The following is an 18146-nucleotide window of genomic DNA, read 5'->3' as shown; positions in this document are numbered from 1 at the left end:
CCGTTAGGCCCTAATGTTGTGGCCCCACGCCATAACAAAGAAACAGAATTTCCGGAGGATGAGGCCCAGAAATCAGGATTTTAAAAAGATTCCCAGGTGATTATAATGTGCAGCCAAGATTGAGAACCACTGCGTCAGGGTGATTTCCCTTCTACTTAATTTAATTTGTCATGTAGTAGGGTTTTGTTTAAACTAGTTTTCTTAGGTGTAGTTAATGCTTTTGAAATTTAGGTGTTTATATACATGGAATCCTTAATGCTTTAAACGTATTCAAGCTCCTCTGTCCCTCACATGGGAATTTTAAGGAAGTGACCGCCCCTTCTGTCCTCGGGTTCTGTGTTAGTTTTCTAAAGTCCAAGAGCCATCTCGGAGGAGCGGGAGGAGCTGGTCCCCATCTGGGTGGCAGGCAGGGTACTGTGGGGTCCTGCTGCTCTGGGAGTGACTCAGATTATTCCACTGATTGTTTACTGTGGCCCCAGCTTGAGGAACTCCTTCCTTCTTTTTAAAAAATATATTTTTATTGATTTCAGAGAGGAAGGGAGAGGGAGAGAGAGATAGAAACATCAATGATGAATGAGAATCATTGATCAGCTGTCTCCCACATGTTCCCACTGGGGAAATCAAGCCTGCAACCCAGGCATGTGCCCTGACTGGGAATTGAACATGTGACCTCCTGGTGCATAGGTTGACGCACAACCACTGAGTCACACCAGCCAGGCTTGTTTCTTCTTGAGGCACTGTTGATTTTCTAATTATGCCTTGCATTCCAGCTGTACTAACTGTTCTCCAATGACTTTCCAGTGGTTGGAAGTGTGCCAGATGTGACCTGCGGGAAAACCTCTGGTTGAACCTCACCGATGGCTCCGTCCTGTGTGGGAAGTGGTTCTTTGACAGCTCTGGGGGCAACGGGCACGCCCTGGAGCATTACAGAGACATGGGCTACCCTCTCGCCGTGAAACTGGGAACCATCACTCCTGACGGGGCAGGTGAGTGTGCCTGTTCGACTCTGGGAACCGGCAGTGGCTCCCTCCTAGATTTGAGCAATGTCTTAATCCAGTGGTTGGAGAGTGTAGGCTCTAGATTCTGACAGCTCAGGTTTGAATCCTGATTCTGCCTCTTATTCGCTGTGATGTCTTGGGGGAGTTTTCAAATCCTTCTAAGTGTCAGATTCCTCATCTTGAAGATAACCATGGTACCTCCCTCACAGGATTGTTAAGGTGCATCAGCTTTTAGCTCAGTGCACGCAGTAAGGTGTTAATAAAAGCTAGCTGCTTTGGTTATTATCTTTCTGTGTCTCTTGGCTTAGAGGGGAGAAGCAGGAACCAGGTGCTTGTGAAGCGAAAGTGCACAATCAAACCCAGCATTAGAATAGTTGGGGAAGCCCTAGAATTCATTCTTTTAGGAACAAGTAGGTTCATTATGGAGAAGATGGGTTTGAAAGGATGGATACTGTGTGTTCAGAGTCCCTGCCGCTCTCTGGCAGCGGTGGTTCACGTGCAGTGAGGAGTTGAATTACTCCCTATTTATACCGTCAGCTTCAGAATTGTTTTTTTCTTTATGGTCTCACACAGTGTCCTTTAAAACAATACTTTTGGCCATGTTTATACAGTTAATTCCCTCTACCATTTGTGAGGAAAAAGGAAATTACATCATGGTCAGTAATGAGCAACTTAAATATTGAGCAGTGGCCATAAGACCCATCCATCATCTAAGCACCATTGAAAATAGTTATTAAGCACAGGTCTGGGTCAACATCTAGGGCCATTTTCTCCATCTGCTCAGGCTTGAGAGTCCATTTCTTCTTTATGTTAAGGTTAAGATGAGTTTTTAGGAGCAATATAAAGATATGTATCTTTTCTCTGCTCTCTTTCAGAATTAGCCTGCCTCCGAGTAACTGGCTAGGATGGGCTCACTACATGTGCTCTGGTCAACCTTTTCATTGAACTGGTTTCATTTATCACTTGTTTTATCACTGAGGCTGGCAGTTAGGTCATGTCAAGATTCTTTGGATTTGCATTTTGGATCATTTTCTCAAGTTAGAGGACTTATTTTAACTCATTAGAGAAAAGTAGCTGTAAGAGGCCTAGGTGCTTGTGGGGAAGCATGGGACTTGGTTGGAAAGTCTGTAAGGAGGATTCTCCGAAAGGTTGGGGGCCTCTAGGGGAACTTTGCCGAAGGTGGCAGCCCCTGCCTTGACTTTTCCAAACAAGTCTGAGCCCCCGGGTGTTTTGCTGGAATCTCTATGTTTAGTCTTTAGACTCAACCTTGTAGAAGCATGTGCTTTCTCAAGGATGCTTACCCTGCTGATTGTATCTAGAGATTAATTTTAGTTCAAGCTGTTGCTACAATAAAAGCCTAAGGAGGCAGGTGAACGGGGCTGCTTGGTTCCTATAGCCAGGCAGTCCCTTAGCCTCTCTTTCACAGAAACGTGTGTCAGACTAATCCATTCATCCGTCACTCAGGGTCTGCTGGTCAGCCCTGGCAGGTGCTGATGCCAAACACCCCCCCATCACCCATTCCCCCAAGCAAACAGAACCCTACACAAGCCAGGTCAAATGCTAAGGCTTCCAGGATCTGAAGAGAAAGTTCAGGATATGTGCTGGACTAGGGCTTCAGCCAAGTGTTTGATGCTCATTGCTGTGTTGAATGACTGCTGTATAAGGCAACTATCATCATCTTTTTATGGGACCACAGAGAGAAGGGTTTGTAATGTAGGCATCCTATTGGATGAAATTATAAGAAGATAATAATTCAAATGTTTCTACTTTCTGTGCTGTCTTATGTAGTGCTTTGATACAGCCTGTCCAAGACTACAAATGTTGGTGTACATGTCTTAGTTATACAGTTTTAGTTGTTTGAAGGCTGGGCTATTTCTTACTTATCTTTGGGTTCCATACAAAATCGTATACATAGTAGGCACACATACTTTTGTTAAATGAACCAAATGGCATATAAGTATCTAAATAATTAGATTTTATTTGGCCCGGTTGGCATGGCTTAGTGGTTGAGCATCAACGTATGAACTAGGACAGTGATGGCGAACCTATGACCTGTGACACGCGAACTCTTCTTTGTTAAATGGCATTTAAATATATAAAATAAATATCAAAAATATAAGTCTTTGTTTTACTATGGTTGCTATGGTTGCAAATATCAAAAAATTTCTATATGTGACACGGCACCAGAGTTAAGTTAGGGTTTTTCAAAATGCTGACACGCTGAGCTCAAAAGGTTCGCCATCACTGAAGTAGGAGGTCACAGTTTGATTCCTGGTCAGGGCACATGCCTGGGTTGTGGTAGCTGATTAATGATTTTCTCTCATCATTGATGTTCCTATCTTTCTCTCCCTCTCCCTTCCTCTCTAAAATCAATAAAAATATATTAAAAATAAAAAAATAGATTTTATTTAAATGTGTGCCAAAAATAAAGGCAAAGGTTAATTCTATTTTCTTTGCATCTTTAATTTTTCAAAACCTTTTTTTCTAGAGGGAAGCTTATTTTTAAACTGCAATTTAGAGTGCATCTGAAATTTTTTTCCTTTTCCTTTGAGGAAGGGAAGTTTATATTTGCCCCTTGATTATTCAAGAAGCAGATGTTCAGTGAAACATATTTAGAAAACAGAGAAAAGTGTAGGGAAGTAAATAAAATCACTAGTAATACACTTGCCAGACAAATCACTTCTAACAATTAGGGTATTTTCTTTAAGTCTTTTTTTCCCTTTTCTAAAGCCTTGATTAGTTCTTATACAAATCGCCCCCTGCCCAACCCCTATTTTTACAAAACTTGAATTACACGGTATAAAGCTTCATACCTTATTTTTCTCTCTTAACTTTAAATTATGTTTTTCATGTCATGAGATGCTCATCAGTATCCCAGGATAGTTCCATAAATCATTTCACTATTCCCCTGTGAGTTATAATTTTTGTGCTATTCTGGTGAACATCCTTGTGCATATACAAATCTTTGGGTGTTTGTCTAATTATTTTTTTTTTATGATAAATTCTGACGAACAAAGGGCTGAAACTTAATTTTTCAGTTGCTGAGTTTCTTTGTAACACAGTTGTAGTAATTTACGTTTCCTCCCCCAGTGTATGAGAATACCCATTTTACCAAATCTTGGACAACTTGGGGTGTTCAAAAATTTTCAAAACCTTTGCTAATCTGTTATCTTGCTTTAATTTGCTTTACTAGTGAGGCTGAACATTTTTTATAGTACTCTTGGCCATTCATAGTAATTTTTGTGAATTTCTTAGGCTGATTTTCTAACAGGTTTATGTGTAGGCGTTTTTTTATTGCTTTAAAAAAACTTTAGCTATTAAGAATGTTGACTTGCCCTGACCGGTTTGGCTCAGTGGATAGAGCGTCGGCCTTCGGACTCAAGGGTCCCAGGTTCGATTCTGGACAAGGGCATGTACCTTGGTTGCGGGCACATCCCCAGTGGGGGGTGTGCAGGAGGCAGCTGATCGATGTTTCTCTCTCATCGATGTTTCTAACTCTCTATCCCTCTCCCTTCCTCTCTGTAAAAAATCAATAAAATATATTTAAAAAAATATTGACTTTTATTCCCCCCCTTTTTCACAGGGCTGAGCCATAGCTGGGTAGCTCGGTTGGTTAGAGCATTTTCCAAATACACCAAGGTTGTGGGTGTGATCTTCAGTTAGGGCACATACAAGAATCAACAAATGAATGCATAAATAAGTGGAACAACAAAAAATTGATGTTTCTCTCCAATCAATCAATAAAAACTAAAATATGAATAAAAAGAATATTAACCCATTATCTGACATAGTTAAAATTAAAAAAAAATTATATTTTTATTGACTTCAAACAGGAAGGGAAAGGGAGAGATAGAAACATCAACGATGATAGAGAATCATTGATAGGCTGCCTCCTGCACGCCTCCTACTGGGGATGGAGCCTGCAACCTGGGCATGTGCCCTGACCAGGAATCGAACCATGACCTTCTGGTTCATTGCTTGATGCTCAATCACTAAGCCACACCAGCTGGGCTAGTTAATTTTTTTCTAGAGGAAGAACTTTTAAGGTTACCTTTATTATATAATTGACAATATTTGAATAAATTACTCCCATTTCAATCATAGATGAACACAACACTGACAATAGCAGTGTGAATCATACACCCTGTGGTGAGGGTTCTCAAATTCATTTAGCTGAAATAATGTTCACTTTTTGAAAAAAAGATCAGGATTTAATTCCTGCTTATCTTGTGCAGACTTGGTTTTAGCACAAATGACTATTTTCAGTCTAATTATCATTTCATACAAGTGTATGTGATGCATCAGTTCTGTTTTAGTTTCTTTTAAATCTGTGTTTAATAGATTGCTAACTATAACACTGTTTATTTAAAAGCCAAATAAGTTAATGGAAACATGCGTAAAGTTTCCTTAAATATCATATGGTGAACCTGTGTACCCTGAGGCCCCGGTGGGCATGGTGCCCTTGGGGACAGGGTGGCCACCTTCTGGTGAAGGTACCACTGCTGAGGGTCCCATATTCCACACTTGCTAAGCTAGTTGGGGCTGATTCAATTCACAAGAGACAAAGTCTCAAATTCAGACTTTATTTTTTAGTTTATAACTGGTCTAACTGCTTGCTTGACCAGTACATTCCTTCCCTGTGGGAAGCTGAATTATATTTAGAATATTGTTTAGTAAACATGGAATCCTAGCAGGTTGTGGACTCAACTATTTAATGGTAGTGTGATCTGCTCATGCTGATTTCCTTCTCCCCTCTAAGGATATACCTATTCAGTGACAAACTCCTACTCATCTTGAGGTCTCAACTTAGAATGAGCTCTTCCAAGAAGCCCTAATCCCCCAGGCGAGGCCGTTGTGGTGGCATGGGTAAAAAAAATGGACCCATGCCAAATTCCACTCTGGGTCCCCATGGGCACCACAACAAACAAACCAGGAAACAAACAGATCACCAAACAAACAAACAAGAAGCTTTCCTTTGCGGGAAGAGACATTGGTTTGGCAAAGCAAGGAAGAGGTGCTTGGTGGGAAGGGAGTGAGAAGGGGTGGAGGAAGGAGAGGGTGTATTTATCTTCCATCATGGAAACTAGTTTACTCAAGAACATGCCTCAGTGCCCTGGGTGGTTGGGAAAGAGTCTTCCAGAGATGCCCAAGGCAGCTGTGAAAATGCCTATCCCACTGGCCGCTTCACCCGCTCCATAGATTCTCAAGGTGGTCTTCTTTGAGCAACTTAACTCTTGACCTGGACGTAAGCTTCTTTGAGTTCCTGAGAGCCGGAGGGTTTGGAATCAAGGATTGATGACTTCATTTTAGTTTGGATCTGGCTTGTGCCCCTCCTTGTACTGCTCCACCGTAGCATTTTTCACAAGACCCTGGAACTATGTTGAATGGTGGTCACCTTGGACAGCAGCACCTGAGCACCATGTGTGTGGTATACTGTTATACTTGTGGAGTAAGAAATTACTGTAGTGTCTGACCGAATCATGTCGTATCTTTGGAGCAATTAATGACTGGAGATAGGAAACATTACTTTCTCTATGTGGCATGAGTCTAGTGGGTTAGTCATTATCCTAATAGCTCTGTGATTTTTGCCTAATCCAAAACTCTGGGCTAATGTCAATGGTGCAGTCCTAGCAATTTTATTATTTTCTAATAGATCTCCGATAATGAGAGGCTTAAAGTCTTAAGTCTTTAAAACAACCCCACTAGTTCATAATAACCCAAGTTAAAGTACCCAGGGAATGTCCTTTTCACCTTCCAGCCAGTATTTGAGTGACACTTTTCTGTCATTTGTCATAGATGAAAAATATTGTTGTATTTGTTTCAAGCTTTAGTTCAAATATTTTGTTGATGTTTTTAGTATTTAAACTTTTTGGAAGTGTTTTCTTAATTGGGTTGGGGTTTTGTCTTTTGTTTTTGCTTTCAAGCACTGAATTATATTTTTAAAAAGGATATAAATGAAAGCTATTACCCACAAATTTAAATGGGCCTCTAGGGAAAGAGGAATAGAAGAAAAAGCTATACAATGTTTAATCAATCCTATTTAATAAAAGGCTAATATACAAATTGTCCCTTCGACTGGGAGTTCGACCAGGAGGCGGTGCCGGCCGGCCAATCGCCCATGGCCCCTCCCCCCAGCCGGCCTAGCCTGATTGGCCCGATCAAGGTGGGCTCTCCTGATCCCATCTGTGCACAAATTCGTGCACCAGGCCTCTAGTTAATAATAGAATCTCCATGTATTTGGTGACAGTGAATCTCCATGTACCTGGGTTTGGGCCAAAGGGTCACCACAGTTTCCGTGTATTACTTTTTCTTCTCCTGGTGACATTCAAAGAGCAGGGAAACTCCTTGGACAGTCTATCTTTTACTTTTCTATAGAATGATATCTTTATGTCTATTTCCCTTGTAATACATTTTGTTCTTCAAATTCAGGAGTGAAGAAACTGTGGCTTTTGTCTCTCCATTGCTATTGAGGACCAAGTGTGCAGGTCTCCTAAGAGATTTCAGGAAATAGGCTGGTGCAGAGAAAAAGGACAGGGCCAGGAGTCAGAGTACCTGGATTCTGGGCCCCCTGTGGGGTTTGAGGCAAATGATGTCACCTTTCGGAGCTCCTTTTCCTCATTTGCACAATGGGCCTGAAGCTGTTCCCCTCCCACATTGCCCTGCAGTGTGAGGACCGAGAAGGTAGTGGTCGGATAGCATCTGGGATCGTATGAAAATGCAGATTCTCAGTCCGCAGGTCTGGGGTAAGGCCCGGATTCTGTACACATTGAGAAGCCAGGTTCCATCTGAAGCTGGAATATCATCAGGTGGAATATTAGGAGAGAAGCCTCCCAGCTCAGCACAGCTCCCCAGCACTAGTACCCCACAGATGGGTTACCAGTAGGCCAAGATGCCCATCCCTCAGACCCTGGGGCAGGGGGGAGGGGGACCCTTGAGCTACCCTGCTGTGCCAAACGCATTGTCATCTTCTGTGTGTGCCCAGGGTGCACGTGAGGTGTGGACCCCGATGTGGGACAGAAGGGAAGGGGGACAGGTGGCAGGTGGAAGTTGGTGAGCTGATAGGCCTGAGGCTATAGAGGTTCCAAGGCAGAATTGTGTATTGTCCTGGACCTTACACCCCAAGTCAGCCTTTCAGCTGCCACTGAGGGCCTGTGTTCCCCCATAGATTCTCCCTGCTGTGGGCACACAGAGCCACCCTTCTCCTCTCTCACCCTTCTTTCCTCCTGAACTTAGAGTACTGCCACTGTGGTTTTGGTTAGAAAAGTCAAATGTTAGGCATTTATGTTTGTCGAATTTTAAAGTATTTTAACTTTAGACACTCCTCTTTCAGGAAACCTTTTTATATTCCTGAAATGTCACAGGAATTGATATATGGGTACATTTACAAAGAATACCTACTTATTATGTTTGTTGCTCATCATCTGTCTTTTTCCAGTTGAGTGTAACTTACCGAAGGTTTTTGTTTTGTTCATTAATATATCCCAAGCCAGGCGCATAGTAGGAGCTCAGTAAATATATGCTGAATATTGAATGACTTGATTACAGCTTGTTTTCTCTTCTCTAGATGTTTATTCGTTTCAAGAAGAGGAACCTGTTACGGATCCTCACTTGGCCAAGCACTTGGCGCATTTTGGAATCGATATGCTTCATATGCACGGGGTGAGAACGTCTGCTTTTGTCTCTGTTCCCATCTTGTGGGGAGGGAACTGTCTGTTTTATTTAATGTATAATTTCTCTAACATGAATCTTCATTTTACAGGTTTCAGTGTTTGCATTTACTTCTTGAATGTAATTCATTGGCATTTTCTTTTGGTTGCCAGCTTGGACTTTTTCATGTTATAATAAAAATGGCAACTTGTCAAGTACCATTTTGTTTAGTTGGAGTTTACATGCAAAATCTCCATGGATGGAGAGTTGCATGAATCACTCTGTTCACTAAAGGGAGACGGTACGGGAGATGACCTTTAAAATTATCTGTGACCAGTATCACTTTAATTAACTTCAGGAAGGGAAGCAGAGCGTCTGGGGGAGGGAAAGAATAAGCCAATGTATTATTGTTGATGGAAGAGCTTTACTTCATTTAATATCGTGTTTCCACGCTGCTGTCAGGACTGTGATGTTAGTCCCTGGGAGGAGCTATTGAAATGTGTGTGCTCTGTCTTCGCCCTTTCCTTGCAGCCCAGGCCGGCTCCCTCTCCTCATGTTCTCCCATCTCCTCCTTCTCACTCGTGTCACGTGTTAATTTGCTTTCTCTGCTCTTCTGTAAGCCTTCCTCCTGGGTCAAAGCACGCCCAAGCCCCGAGTTTTCTGTCTCTTTCCTCTCCAGCTGTTTGCTGGGCTGTGTTTTATCCTCTCCTGAAATTATTCTACTTGCTTCTTTTTTTTCTGATTCCTATTTGTCTTTCATCCTCCTCCTATCTCCTTTCTTTTCAGTCACTCTGACTTTTATTTTATTTTTTTATTGCAGAAAGATAGACCACATAAAATTTACCATTTTAACCATTTTTTGGCATTAAGTATATTTCCATTGTTGTGCAACTATCACCATCTCAGTCTCTTTTAATTAGGTTTTTATTCCTCTGCTTAGTTGGGGGAAAAAGAGGCGGAAACACCATTGCTGTTAGAAATAATTCACGGGGCATCCAACGACGATCACAGCTAAAGTTGTTTTTCTTCACTGACTTTGCCCCAGACAGAGAACGGGCTCCGGGACAATGACATCAAGCCGCGGGTCAGCGAGTGGGAAGTGATCCAGGAGACGGGGACGAAGCTGAAGCCCATGTATGGCCCCGGGTACACGGGGCTCAAGAACCTGGGCAACAGCTGCTACCTCAGCTCCGTCATGCAGGCCATCTTCAGCATCCCCGAGTTCCAGAGAGCGTGAGTGTCCCCGCAGCCCGGGCCCATTGCTGCCCTGGCCCCCGCTGGGGCCAGTCCAGGCCCGGTGTGCCGCAAAGCCCGTCTTCATGAGCTGCAGGCCATCTCGCCGTGCCATCTGTAGTGTGACTTCTTTTTTTTCTTTAATATATTTTTCTTGATTTCAGAGAGGAAGGGAGAGGGAGAGAGATAGAAACATCAGTGATGAGAGAGAATCACTGATTGGCTGCCTCCTGCACACCCCACACTGGGGATTGAGTCCCTGTGCCCTGACCGGGAATCGAACTGTGACCTCCTGGTTCATAGGTCGACGCTCAACCCTGAGCCATGCCGCTGGGCTGTGGTGTGACTTCTTGCACTGAAACTGGGTGGGAACCCTGGCCAAGCATTATGGAGATCAGATGAGATAAAGTGAGCTTTGTAAACTAACACCCCCCTCCCCCTGCCCCAGGAATTTGTCATACTGATTATGGCTTGCATTATTAGACTGTCACCCTCTATGCCAAGAAAAAGTTTATTATGCATCCTCACAGCAAGCCTGCCAGATCCCTTCCCATAGACGCGCTGGGAGAGACTCAGTGATCTGTTTGGCTATTGCTGCCCTCCTGGTCAGTGGCGCGTCTTAGAGGATTTCAGCTTTTCATTTCTTTGCCACTCAAAGTGTGATTTCCAGACTGGCACTGGTCCTCACACTGCTGGACAGGGCTCTGCGACGAGACAAGACTGGAAATGGGCAGGGAGCAAGTGCTGAGCGATTTTTGTAGCCCTGTGACATGGCCGTTTTATCAGTGGCAGTTCGTTTTTCTAATCATTTGTTTTTATTGTCTTTTTTTAAATGCATCACCTGTGTGAGTTGGAAAAATAAAAAGGCTGGCTCTTCAGTGAAGGCAATTTGGGAGGCAGTGATGTAGGGCGCTTCCTACCTGTGCGTACCAGGCTGCCCTCATCCTGCCACAGCGAGGGGCAGGGGAGCTATCTGTGGCCGTTTTCTTCCTTAGGCCGCGCTCAGACAGGGTGAGAGCCGGGGTGAAGGTAGCACTGCTGTCAGGATAAGCTGGTCAGGAGGAGGGGCTGTGGATGCTACAGGGTCCGTGGACGGGCAGGCACAGTTGGAAGGGTGGTTCAGGGCACAGCTTGAGCCAGGCAGCCTGGGTCCATGCTGGGCTCCATCATTCCCTCCCTGGGGGACCTAATGGATTTGCACCCCAGTTTCTCATCTCTCAAATGGGGTACTGATACTAATCACTTCCTCATATGGTTGTAGTGAAGACCCAACCAGGTAACATAGGAAACCCTCAGGAAATGATCGTTGTCACCGACATTATCATATTAGTCATTTTGGCACGACCGGAGCGATTCCTAACCTTATTGGTATTTGAGACGGCAGCTGCGATGGCATAAACTGGTGGTTCCTGACTCCGGCCACGTGTTAGAATTGCTTGGGGAACTTGTAAAAGATTCCAAATCCCAGACCTCAGTCTCAGACAGTGAACTCAGAACCTTGTATTTTTTTTTTTAAATATATTTTTATTGATTTCAGAGAGGAAGAGAGAGATGGAAACATTAATGATGAGAGAGAATCATTGATTGATTCTCTGCACTCCCCACACTGGGGATCGAGCCTGCAACCGGGTTACGTGCCCTGACTGGGAATCGAACCGAGACCTCCTGGTTCATAGATCGATGCTCAACCACTGAGCCACACCGACCGGGCAGAACCTTGCATTTTTAAAGAAACTCTTTGGGATTCTAACTCACACCCAGGGTTGAGATGCACTGATGGGAGCACACACAGTTTAGGGAGGTCCATGCATATGGCTGCATGCACTCAGGAAACACTTTTCTTCAGGTGGATGATTTAATTTTGACTGAATGGTGAGGTCTTCAGCAGGATGACGGCTTATTTTGGTTCAGTTCATGGCTCCGTTCTATGTTTTGACTGTCGCTTCTCATTTCCTAGGTATGTAGGAAATCTTCCCAGAATATTTGACTATTCTCCTTTAGATCCAACACAAGATTTCAACACACAGATGTAAGTGCCTCATTATAGTTTTTAAGAAAAGTCTCCAATAAAGTGTTCGTAGTAGTTCTATTTGCAGAATTAAAGGCAGTTCTCTTTGTTTTATGTATTTTTTTTAAAATATGTGTTTTATTGATTTCAGAGAGGAAAGGAGAGGGAGAGAGATAGAAACATCAATGATGAGAATCATTGATTGGCTGCCTCCTACACACCCCCTACTGGGGATCGATCCCACAATGCAGGCATGTGCCCTGACCGGGAACCAAACCATAATCTTCTGGTTCATAAGTCAATGCTCAACCACTGAGCCATGCCAGGTGGGCTATTTTATATATTTTTAAAAGTGTTCTAAAATGAGCACATGTTACTTTTACAAGAAGAAAGAAATTAATAAAAATGATCTATGAAGTACTGAGGAAAATTTGAAAATGGAATCAGTATCAAGTAGAATCGAATGAATAAGTTATTTGTGAGGAATGGAGATAAAGCAGTTGGCCTGAATGTAGCTGCCCTTACTGAAATTCGCAGATAATTGTAACATCTCTGAAGGGAAACAACAATGACCTTTTGTTTTGTTCCTCCCTCCCGTCCAGGACTAAGTTAGGACATGGCCTTCTCTCAGGCCAGTATTCCAAGCCTCCAGTGAAATCCGAACTCATCGAACAGGTGATGAAGGAGGAGCATAAGGTATGTGTCTGCGTGGCTGCCATGCTGGTATGTAGGGAGGAGGTGCGTTTACCAGCTAGGATGTGGACTTCCTATGACTTGGCAAATGGTGGCGTAAACTTAACACACTGTCAGAACAGCTATTTCATTTCAGAGTCTAGGGCAACTGTCTGCATGCTCTTAAACAGGACCAGGCAGGGTGGGGTTTCTAGTGGCAGCTGCTTCATGGATTTCATGTGAGTACCATCATTAATGGTCTACAGAAACAATATTCTTTTTTTATCCTCACCCGAGGATTTTTGCATTGACTTTTAGAGAAAGTAAAAGGGAGGGAGTGGGGAGAAGAGAGAGAGAGAGAGAGAGAGAGAGAGAGAGAGAGAGAAAGAAAGAAATATCGATGTGAGAGAGACACATCAATTGGTTGCCTCTTGCATGTGCCCCAACTGGGGCCGGGTATCGAACCTGCAACCAAGGTACATGCCCTTGACTGGGAATTGAACCCCCAACCCTTTGGTCTCTGGGCTGACACTCTAACCCTGAGTCAAGCGGGCCAGGGCCAGAAACAATATTCTTCATAAAATACAGCTGAGATGGAAGGGAATCCTATATAATAAAGTGAATATGCAAATTTGACCATCACTCACACAAGATGGCGGCGCCCACAGCAGAGGCCAAGTTCCCGTAACGAGCCTTAACGAGCAATCAGCAGCGACCTGAGGCTGTGCCCCCCCCCCGCCCCCGCCCCTGTGGGGCTTGATGGGGGATCTCAGGCCACGCCCCCCGCCCCAATGCTGGGCCAGGGGACCTGAGGCTATGTCCCCCGCCCAGCGGGGCTTGACAAGGGTGGGACTGGCCGGGTCTGGATCTAGCCCAATGGGGGTCTGGGTCTTGCATGATTTCAAGGCGCATGTGGGTGGGCAGGGATTTGACTCTGGGTTTTGTGGTGCACCCCAGACTCTGACAGGAGGAAGATTTTCATATACATTTTACTAATTTTCTTTCACCTCTGACACTTCTATTATAGAGAAAGGGCAAATAGCAATATTAAAATATTTCCTCTAATTAATCCCCTTTTAATGTGCACAAATTTCATGCACCGGGCCACTGGTAAACTTTATAAAATAGAAACATTTCCTTTTGGTATCACAATCTTGGCCCTTATGGAGTCTTTCTTCCACTAAGCCTCAACTTTGTTTGCTAGGGTTTGTGGAGAGGCTGGTTGTTGAAAACAACAACATGCACATTCCTAGGCCCCCTTAGAGCTGAGGATTCTGAATTTCTGGGGAGGACTGGGCAGTCCTCATTTTCAGTAAGCTGCCAGGGGGTTTGTAAGCACACTCAAGTCTTGTAGTCACTCTTTAAAAAAAAAAAATTTTTTTTTATTGATTTCAGAGAGGAAGGGAGAGGGAGAGAGAGATAGAAACATCAGTGATGAGAGAGAATCATTGACTGGCTTCCTCCTGCATGCCCCCAACGGGGGAATGAGCCCACAACCTGGGCATGTGCCCTTGAGTCTGCAGGCCAACGCTCTATCCACTGAGCCAAACCAGCCAGGGCAACTATGTAGTCACTCTTAATTGATAGAGTAATTGAAAGATTTCCACGTACCTGTAGGATGAGCCACTGATGCCTCTCTGGGCTCTCTGTTACACACGCCAGAGGGCGCCACTCGCACCCTGGTCTGTTACTGCCCTTGGAGTCCCGCAGTGCGCAATGTATGCGGCTGTATCTGTGGCCTTGGCTCCGCGGTGCAGATGTCCTGGATGGAATGCATGCCCCACTTCCCAGCACCTGCTCTGCCCTCAGAGTGCCCTGTTTTGACTGAGTGGGCAGGTCCTTCCAATTCTGCTTCTCAAGTGTTTGACTCTGTGCTCTCATCTTACATCTGTCATCTTAGCTAATGCCTGCAGACTGAAGTAAGAATGGAAAGTGAAACAACTCTTTTTTTTTTTTTGTAATGAAGCCAGTTAGTTGGGGAAATGGAGCCAATGGAAGGGAGATTATGCAGGGGACATATGAACATACAGAGGCAGTGTTTGGGGGATGGGGAGAAGGAAGTAGGTCATGAGGAAGGTTGAGAGGGGTGTAGACATTCGAATGGCTAGGCCAGGAGATCAGAGTGTTGTGGGGCAGGAAGACAAGTTCTCCACTTGCACTGTCATCCGGCCTTGCAAGATAGTGAGTCCCTTCTCCACCTGAGATGGGAAGACCCGCATCTGGAATGCAGCTGAGGAGATGGTTCTGGTGTGGGGCCGGGGTAGCAGGTATCCATGCTGCCACCTCTCAGCCCTTGTGAAACTTTGAAGAGGTGATGGTGAATTTTGGTTCAGAATTTTGTTTTGATCACATTTATCCTGGGTTTCACCCAGGCAGTCTCCTGGGCCACTCTTGGGGCAGGGTCCACCCTCCCTGGTGGAGGAGGAGACTTGATTGGGACTTGGGAGCCTGGCTTCCTCTGCTGGCCTGCGAGGGGCCAAGGGACCATGGCACGTCACAGGAGCTTCCAGGCTCAGCCATCAAGTGCAGAATTAAATAAAATTTGTTTTGTTTTTTGTTAATCCTCACTCGAGGATTTTTTTTTCATTGATTTTTTTGTTTTATTTTATTTTTAAATATATTTTTATTGATTTCAGAGAGGAGGAGAGAGGGAGAGAGAGAATCATTGATTGGATACCTCCTGCACGCCCCCTACTGGGGATCGAGCCTACAACCTGGGCATGTGCCCTGACTGGAATCGAACTGTGACCTTATGGTTCATAGGTCGATGCTCAATCACAAGCCCCACCGGCTGGGCTTCATTGATTTTTAGAGAGAGTGGAAGGGATGGAGGGATGGGGAGAGAGAGAAACATAGATGTGAGAGAGACACATCCGACTGGTTTCCTCCCACACACGCCTGGACTGGGGCCGGGGATTGAACCTGCAACCCAGGTACATGCCCTTGACCAGGAATTTAATCTGAGACCCTTCGGGGTGCGGGCCAATTCTCTATCCACTGAGCCACACCAGCCAGGGCTAACATTTGTTTTTGTTAATATCACAGAGTCCTTTTGCATTAGGAAAAAAAGTAAGGCACGTTATTGATTTAGTCGATGAACAATGACTGGTTGGGGCCCTTGCCCAATCCTTGCCATTGGATTTGGTGACTATTGTGCAGTGGGTCTGTGATCTCCAGGGGTCCGAGGATGGCGGGTGGGGCTCTGTCCAGCTCAAGGGGTGGAACCTGGTAGCTTTGGGGCCATTTACGTCCTGCAGATGTGTTTTGCTGGCCCTCACATATGTATCTGAACTTCCAGCTTTTCTCGTACACTCAGGACCCCTGGCAATTCCAGTTCTGAAGGCAGTTGGCTGGAGCGGAGTAGCCGTCCTCCTTTTGTGCAGTCCCCAGCTGCTCCAGGCCTTCTGTGACCATCTCCTGGCAGATGGGCTGGGTGTGTGGGTGTATAAATGGTCTGCAAAAGCCTTTCCCTGCTTGGAGGTGCCATGATCAATAGGGCCCCTTTAACATTCCAAATGAGCTTGAATCGACCACCGGATGATTTTCTTTGCGGTCCTGAAGGTGTTACTTTCAAGCTTAAACAGGCAGTGGAGGGATTTACTTTCTGAGGCATCGGGATCTTCACTGCAGTTGTTTTCAGAGAAATCAAGTTGTGAGAATCTGTCTCCTCTCAGGGATCAGGAGCCCTTTGATCTTGTCCCAGGCCCCTGTGTTTGTGACCTGTAGATGAGCCTGAAATGCCCCAGGAGAGGAAAGAAGATGTGCTGAAGGGGGGAAGAGGACAGATTACGAGAGGAATGTGTGCTGGAGGGGAGAGAGCGGGGAGGGGTCAGAGCCATGTGGCGGGCATGCCTTTTCACAGGGCCACCACCACCACCAGTGCTGCGAATACTAACGTTGTGGGTGCTAACGAAAGGCCAGGCTCTTCCTGTACATGCGCTGAGGCTCAGAAACCTTTCTTAAAGTTACCAAGCCAGTGAGTGGGAGGGCTGGGCTTTCCACCCAGCAGTCCGGCCCCTGAGTCTGTGCGTGTGACCACTGCACTAGCCTGCGTGCCTAACAGCTGTTCCAGCCCTTGTTTCAGCCACTCATGCCTCTGTGTGTAGCTGGTGGTGGGTAGATGACAAAGGGGATGCTTAATGTTTGCAGAATCACCAGGTAGCCCAGTCACTTGGATTTCCCACCTCTGCTTACATCTTGGGGTTATTTCTAGAATCTATACTTTCTGGTATTAAGCTGGTCTGCTGCAGGCCACGGTGAAATCCAGTTTTTATATGTGCATGCTTAATACACTTTTTCATCTGTACAAAGGTTTGCAGTGTTTGTTTTGGGCACTGCCATTTTTACTTACATTTTTGAGTTAATTTTAAAAATTAACTTGTGTCTGTGTTAGATAATACCTCCTATCAAAAGATACCTTTTCTTCTTCAAAAAGGTTTTTGTGCATTCTAAGACAGTGCTTTCACACATTTCAGTGCTGAATACTCTCATTTGTTTCTCCTTCGGAAGATAACATGTTTTAGACAATTCTGTGTTCTGAACAAACTGCGCTTCTTAAGGGGCAGTTCATTTGATGTCCCATCTAAATAATCCTTGAAACATAGTTTCTGGCCTCAGTTTTTGATAAACATGAGATAACCAGTGTTCTACTTGGAGGTGACGTAATTTTAGCCACAAACTCAGACCTTTGTTTTTTACTAACCTCCATTTTCCTGGGTTGGGCAAATGTAACATTTTTAACTCACCATCTGAAATATGAAACATAGCTAGGGGAATGCCCTCTGTTCCTTTAGCCTAGGAGATTTGGGAGTTGGATCTGGGTTGGGAACTACTGGTCCAGGGTTTAAGTGTGAAGGTTTAAGTGCCATCAACAGAAAGCATGCACGTGTGTACTGGGGACAGGCTGAGATGGGCCTATTTTTGTTTCATCCTGTGTCTACATGTAGATATCTGAACAGGGTTGCTTTGAAGTGATACAAAGCCTCAGTTGTGCTGCCTGCGTGTTGAGTAAAGCATTAGGTTCGGGGATATGAGTGGACAGCGTCCAGCTGCCTTCGTGTGCAGTGTTCATCACAAAGTCCTTCGTAAGCATTGGGGAAACATTCTGAACACCATAGTCCTCGCTGTAATTTTAGCTCAACTGTTTCCCAGTTGCTGATGGAGAAAGTAAGTACAGTACCCTGTCAGTACAACAGGTGCCTTAGGTGGTTGCTATGTTGGAGGGCATCTGGGGCTCCCTCTCACACAGTTGGTTGTCAGGACTAACCTTTCCTTTAGGTGTCCGAGCCCGGCTCGCAGTGAGGGTGTGTGCAGATCTGACTCCTGGTCAGTTCCGGTCTCTCCCTCTCATCTTGTGCAGTGATAGGTCCACAGGGGGACACTCGGGTGATGTCACCAACCCACTGCCAACCAGAAAACCTTTTTTCTTTTAACTTAGGTATTTGGTTCTTATTTTGGCTTTTAGTTTCTCGTAAGAAGGAAACCTCCTTGTCCAGAGCCTGACTTTGAAAAAGAGTTTATTTGAATTTGCAAAAATACACAGAAGTAGGGAGTGAAGATAATAAACCACCGTCTTCCAGTCTGGTTTC

The 18146-nt window shown here is 44.8% G+C and overlaps 1 protein-coding gene across 2 annotated transcripts in view; it reads left to right on the top strand.

The window, feature by feature from the left end:
- USP13 (ubiquitin specific peptidase 13) overlaps positions 1 to 18146 on the top strand; it is a 109355-nt gene that overhangs the window by 47056 nt on the left and 44153 nt on the right. For both annotated transcript variants that reach the window (XR_002828243.1, XM_006084891.3), the window contains exons 6-10: positions 802 to 986; positions 8563 to 8657; positions 9691 to 9878; positions 11836 to 11907; positions 12489 to 12582. Coding sequence is in view for 1 of the 2 variants with exons in the window: in XM_006084891.3 (XP_006084953.1) it covers positions 802 to 986; positions 8563 to 8657; positions 9691 to 9878; positions 11836 to 11907; positions 12489 to 12582 (634 nt within the window). In the remaining variant the exon portion in view is untranslated. The remainder of the gene's footprint in view (positions 1 to 801; positions 987 to 8562; positions 8658 to 9690; positions 9879 to 11835; positions 11908 to 12488; positions 12583 to 18146) is intronic.

The sequence above is a fragment of the Myotis lucifugus genome, unplaced genomic scaffold, assembly GCF_000147115.1.
Source record: "Myotis lucifugus unplaced genomic scaffold, Myoluc2.0 scaffold_14, whole genome shotgun sequence".
Lineage (NCBI taxonomy): Eukaryota > Metazoa > Chordata > Mammalia > Chiroptera > Vespertilionidae > Myotis > Myotis lucifugus.
This window is presented reverse-complemented; position numbering and strand designations above follow the sequence as displayed.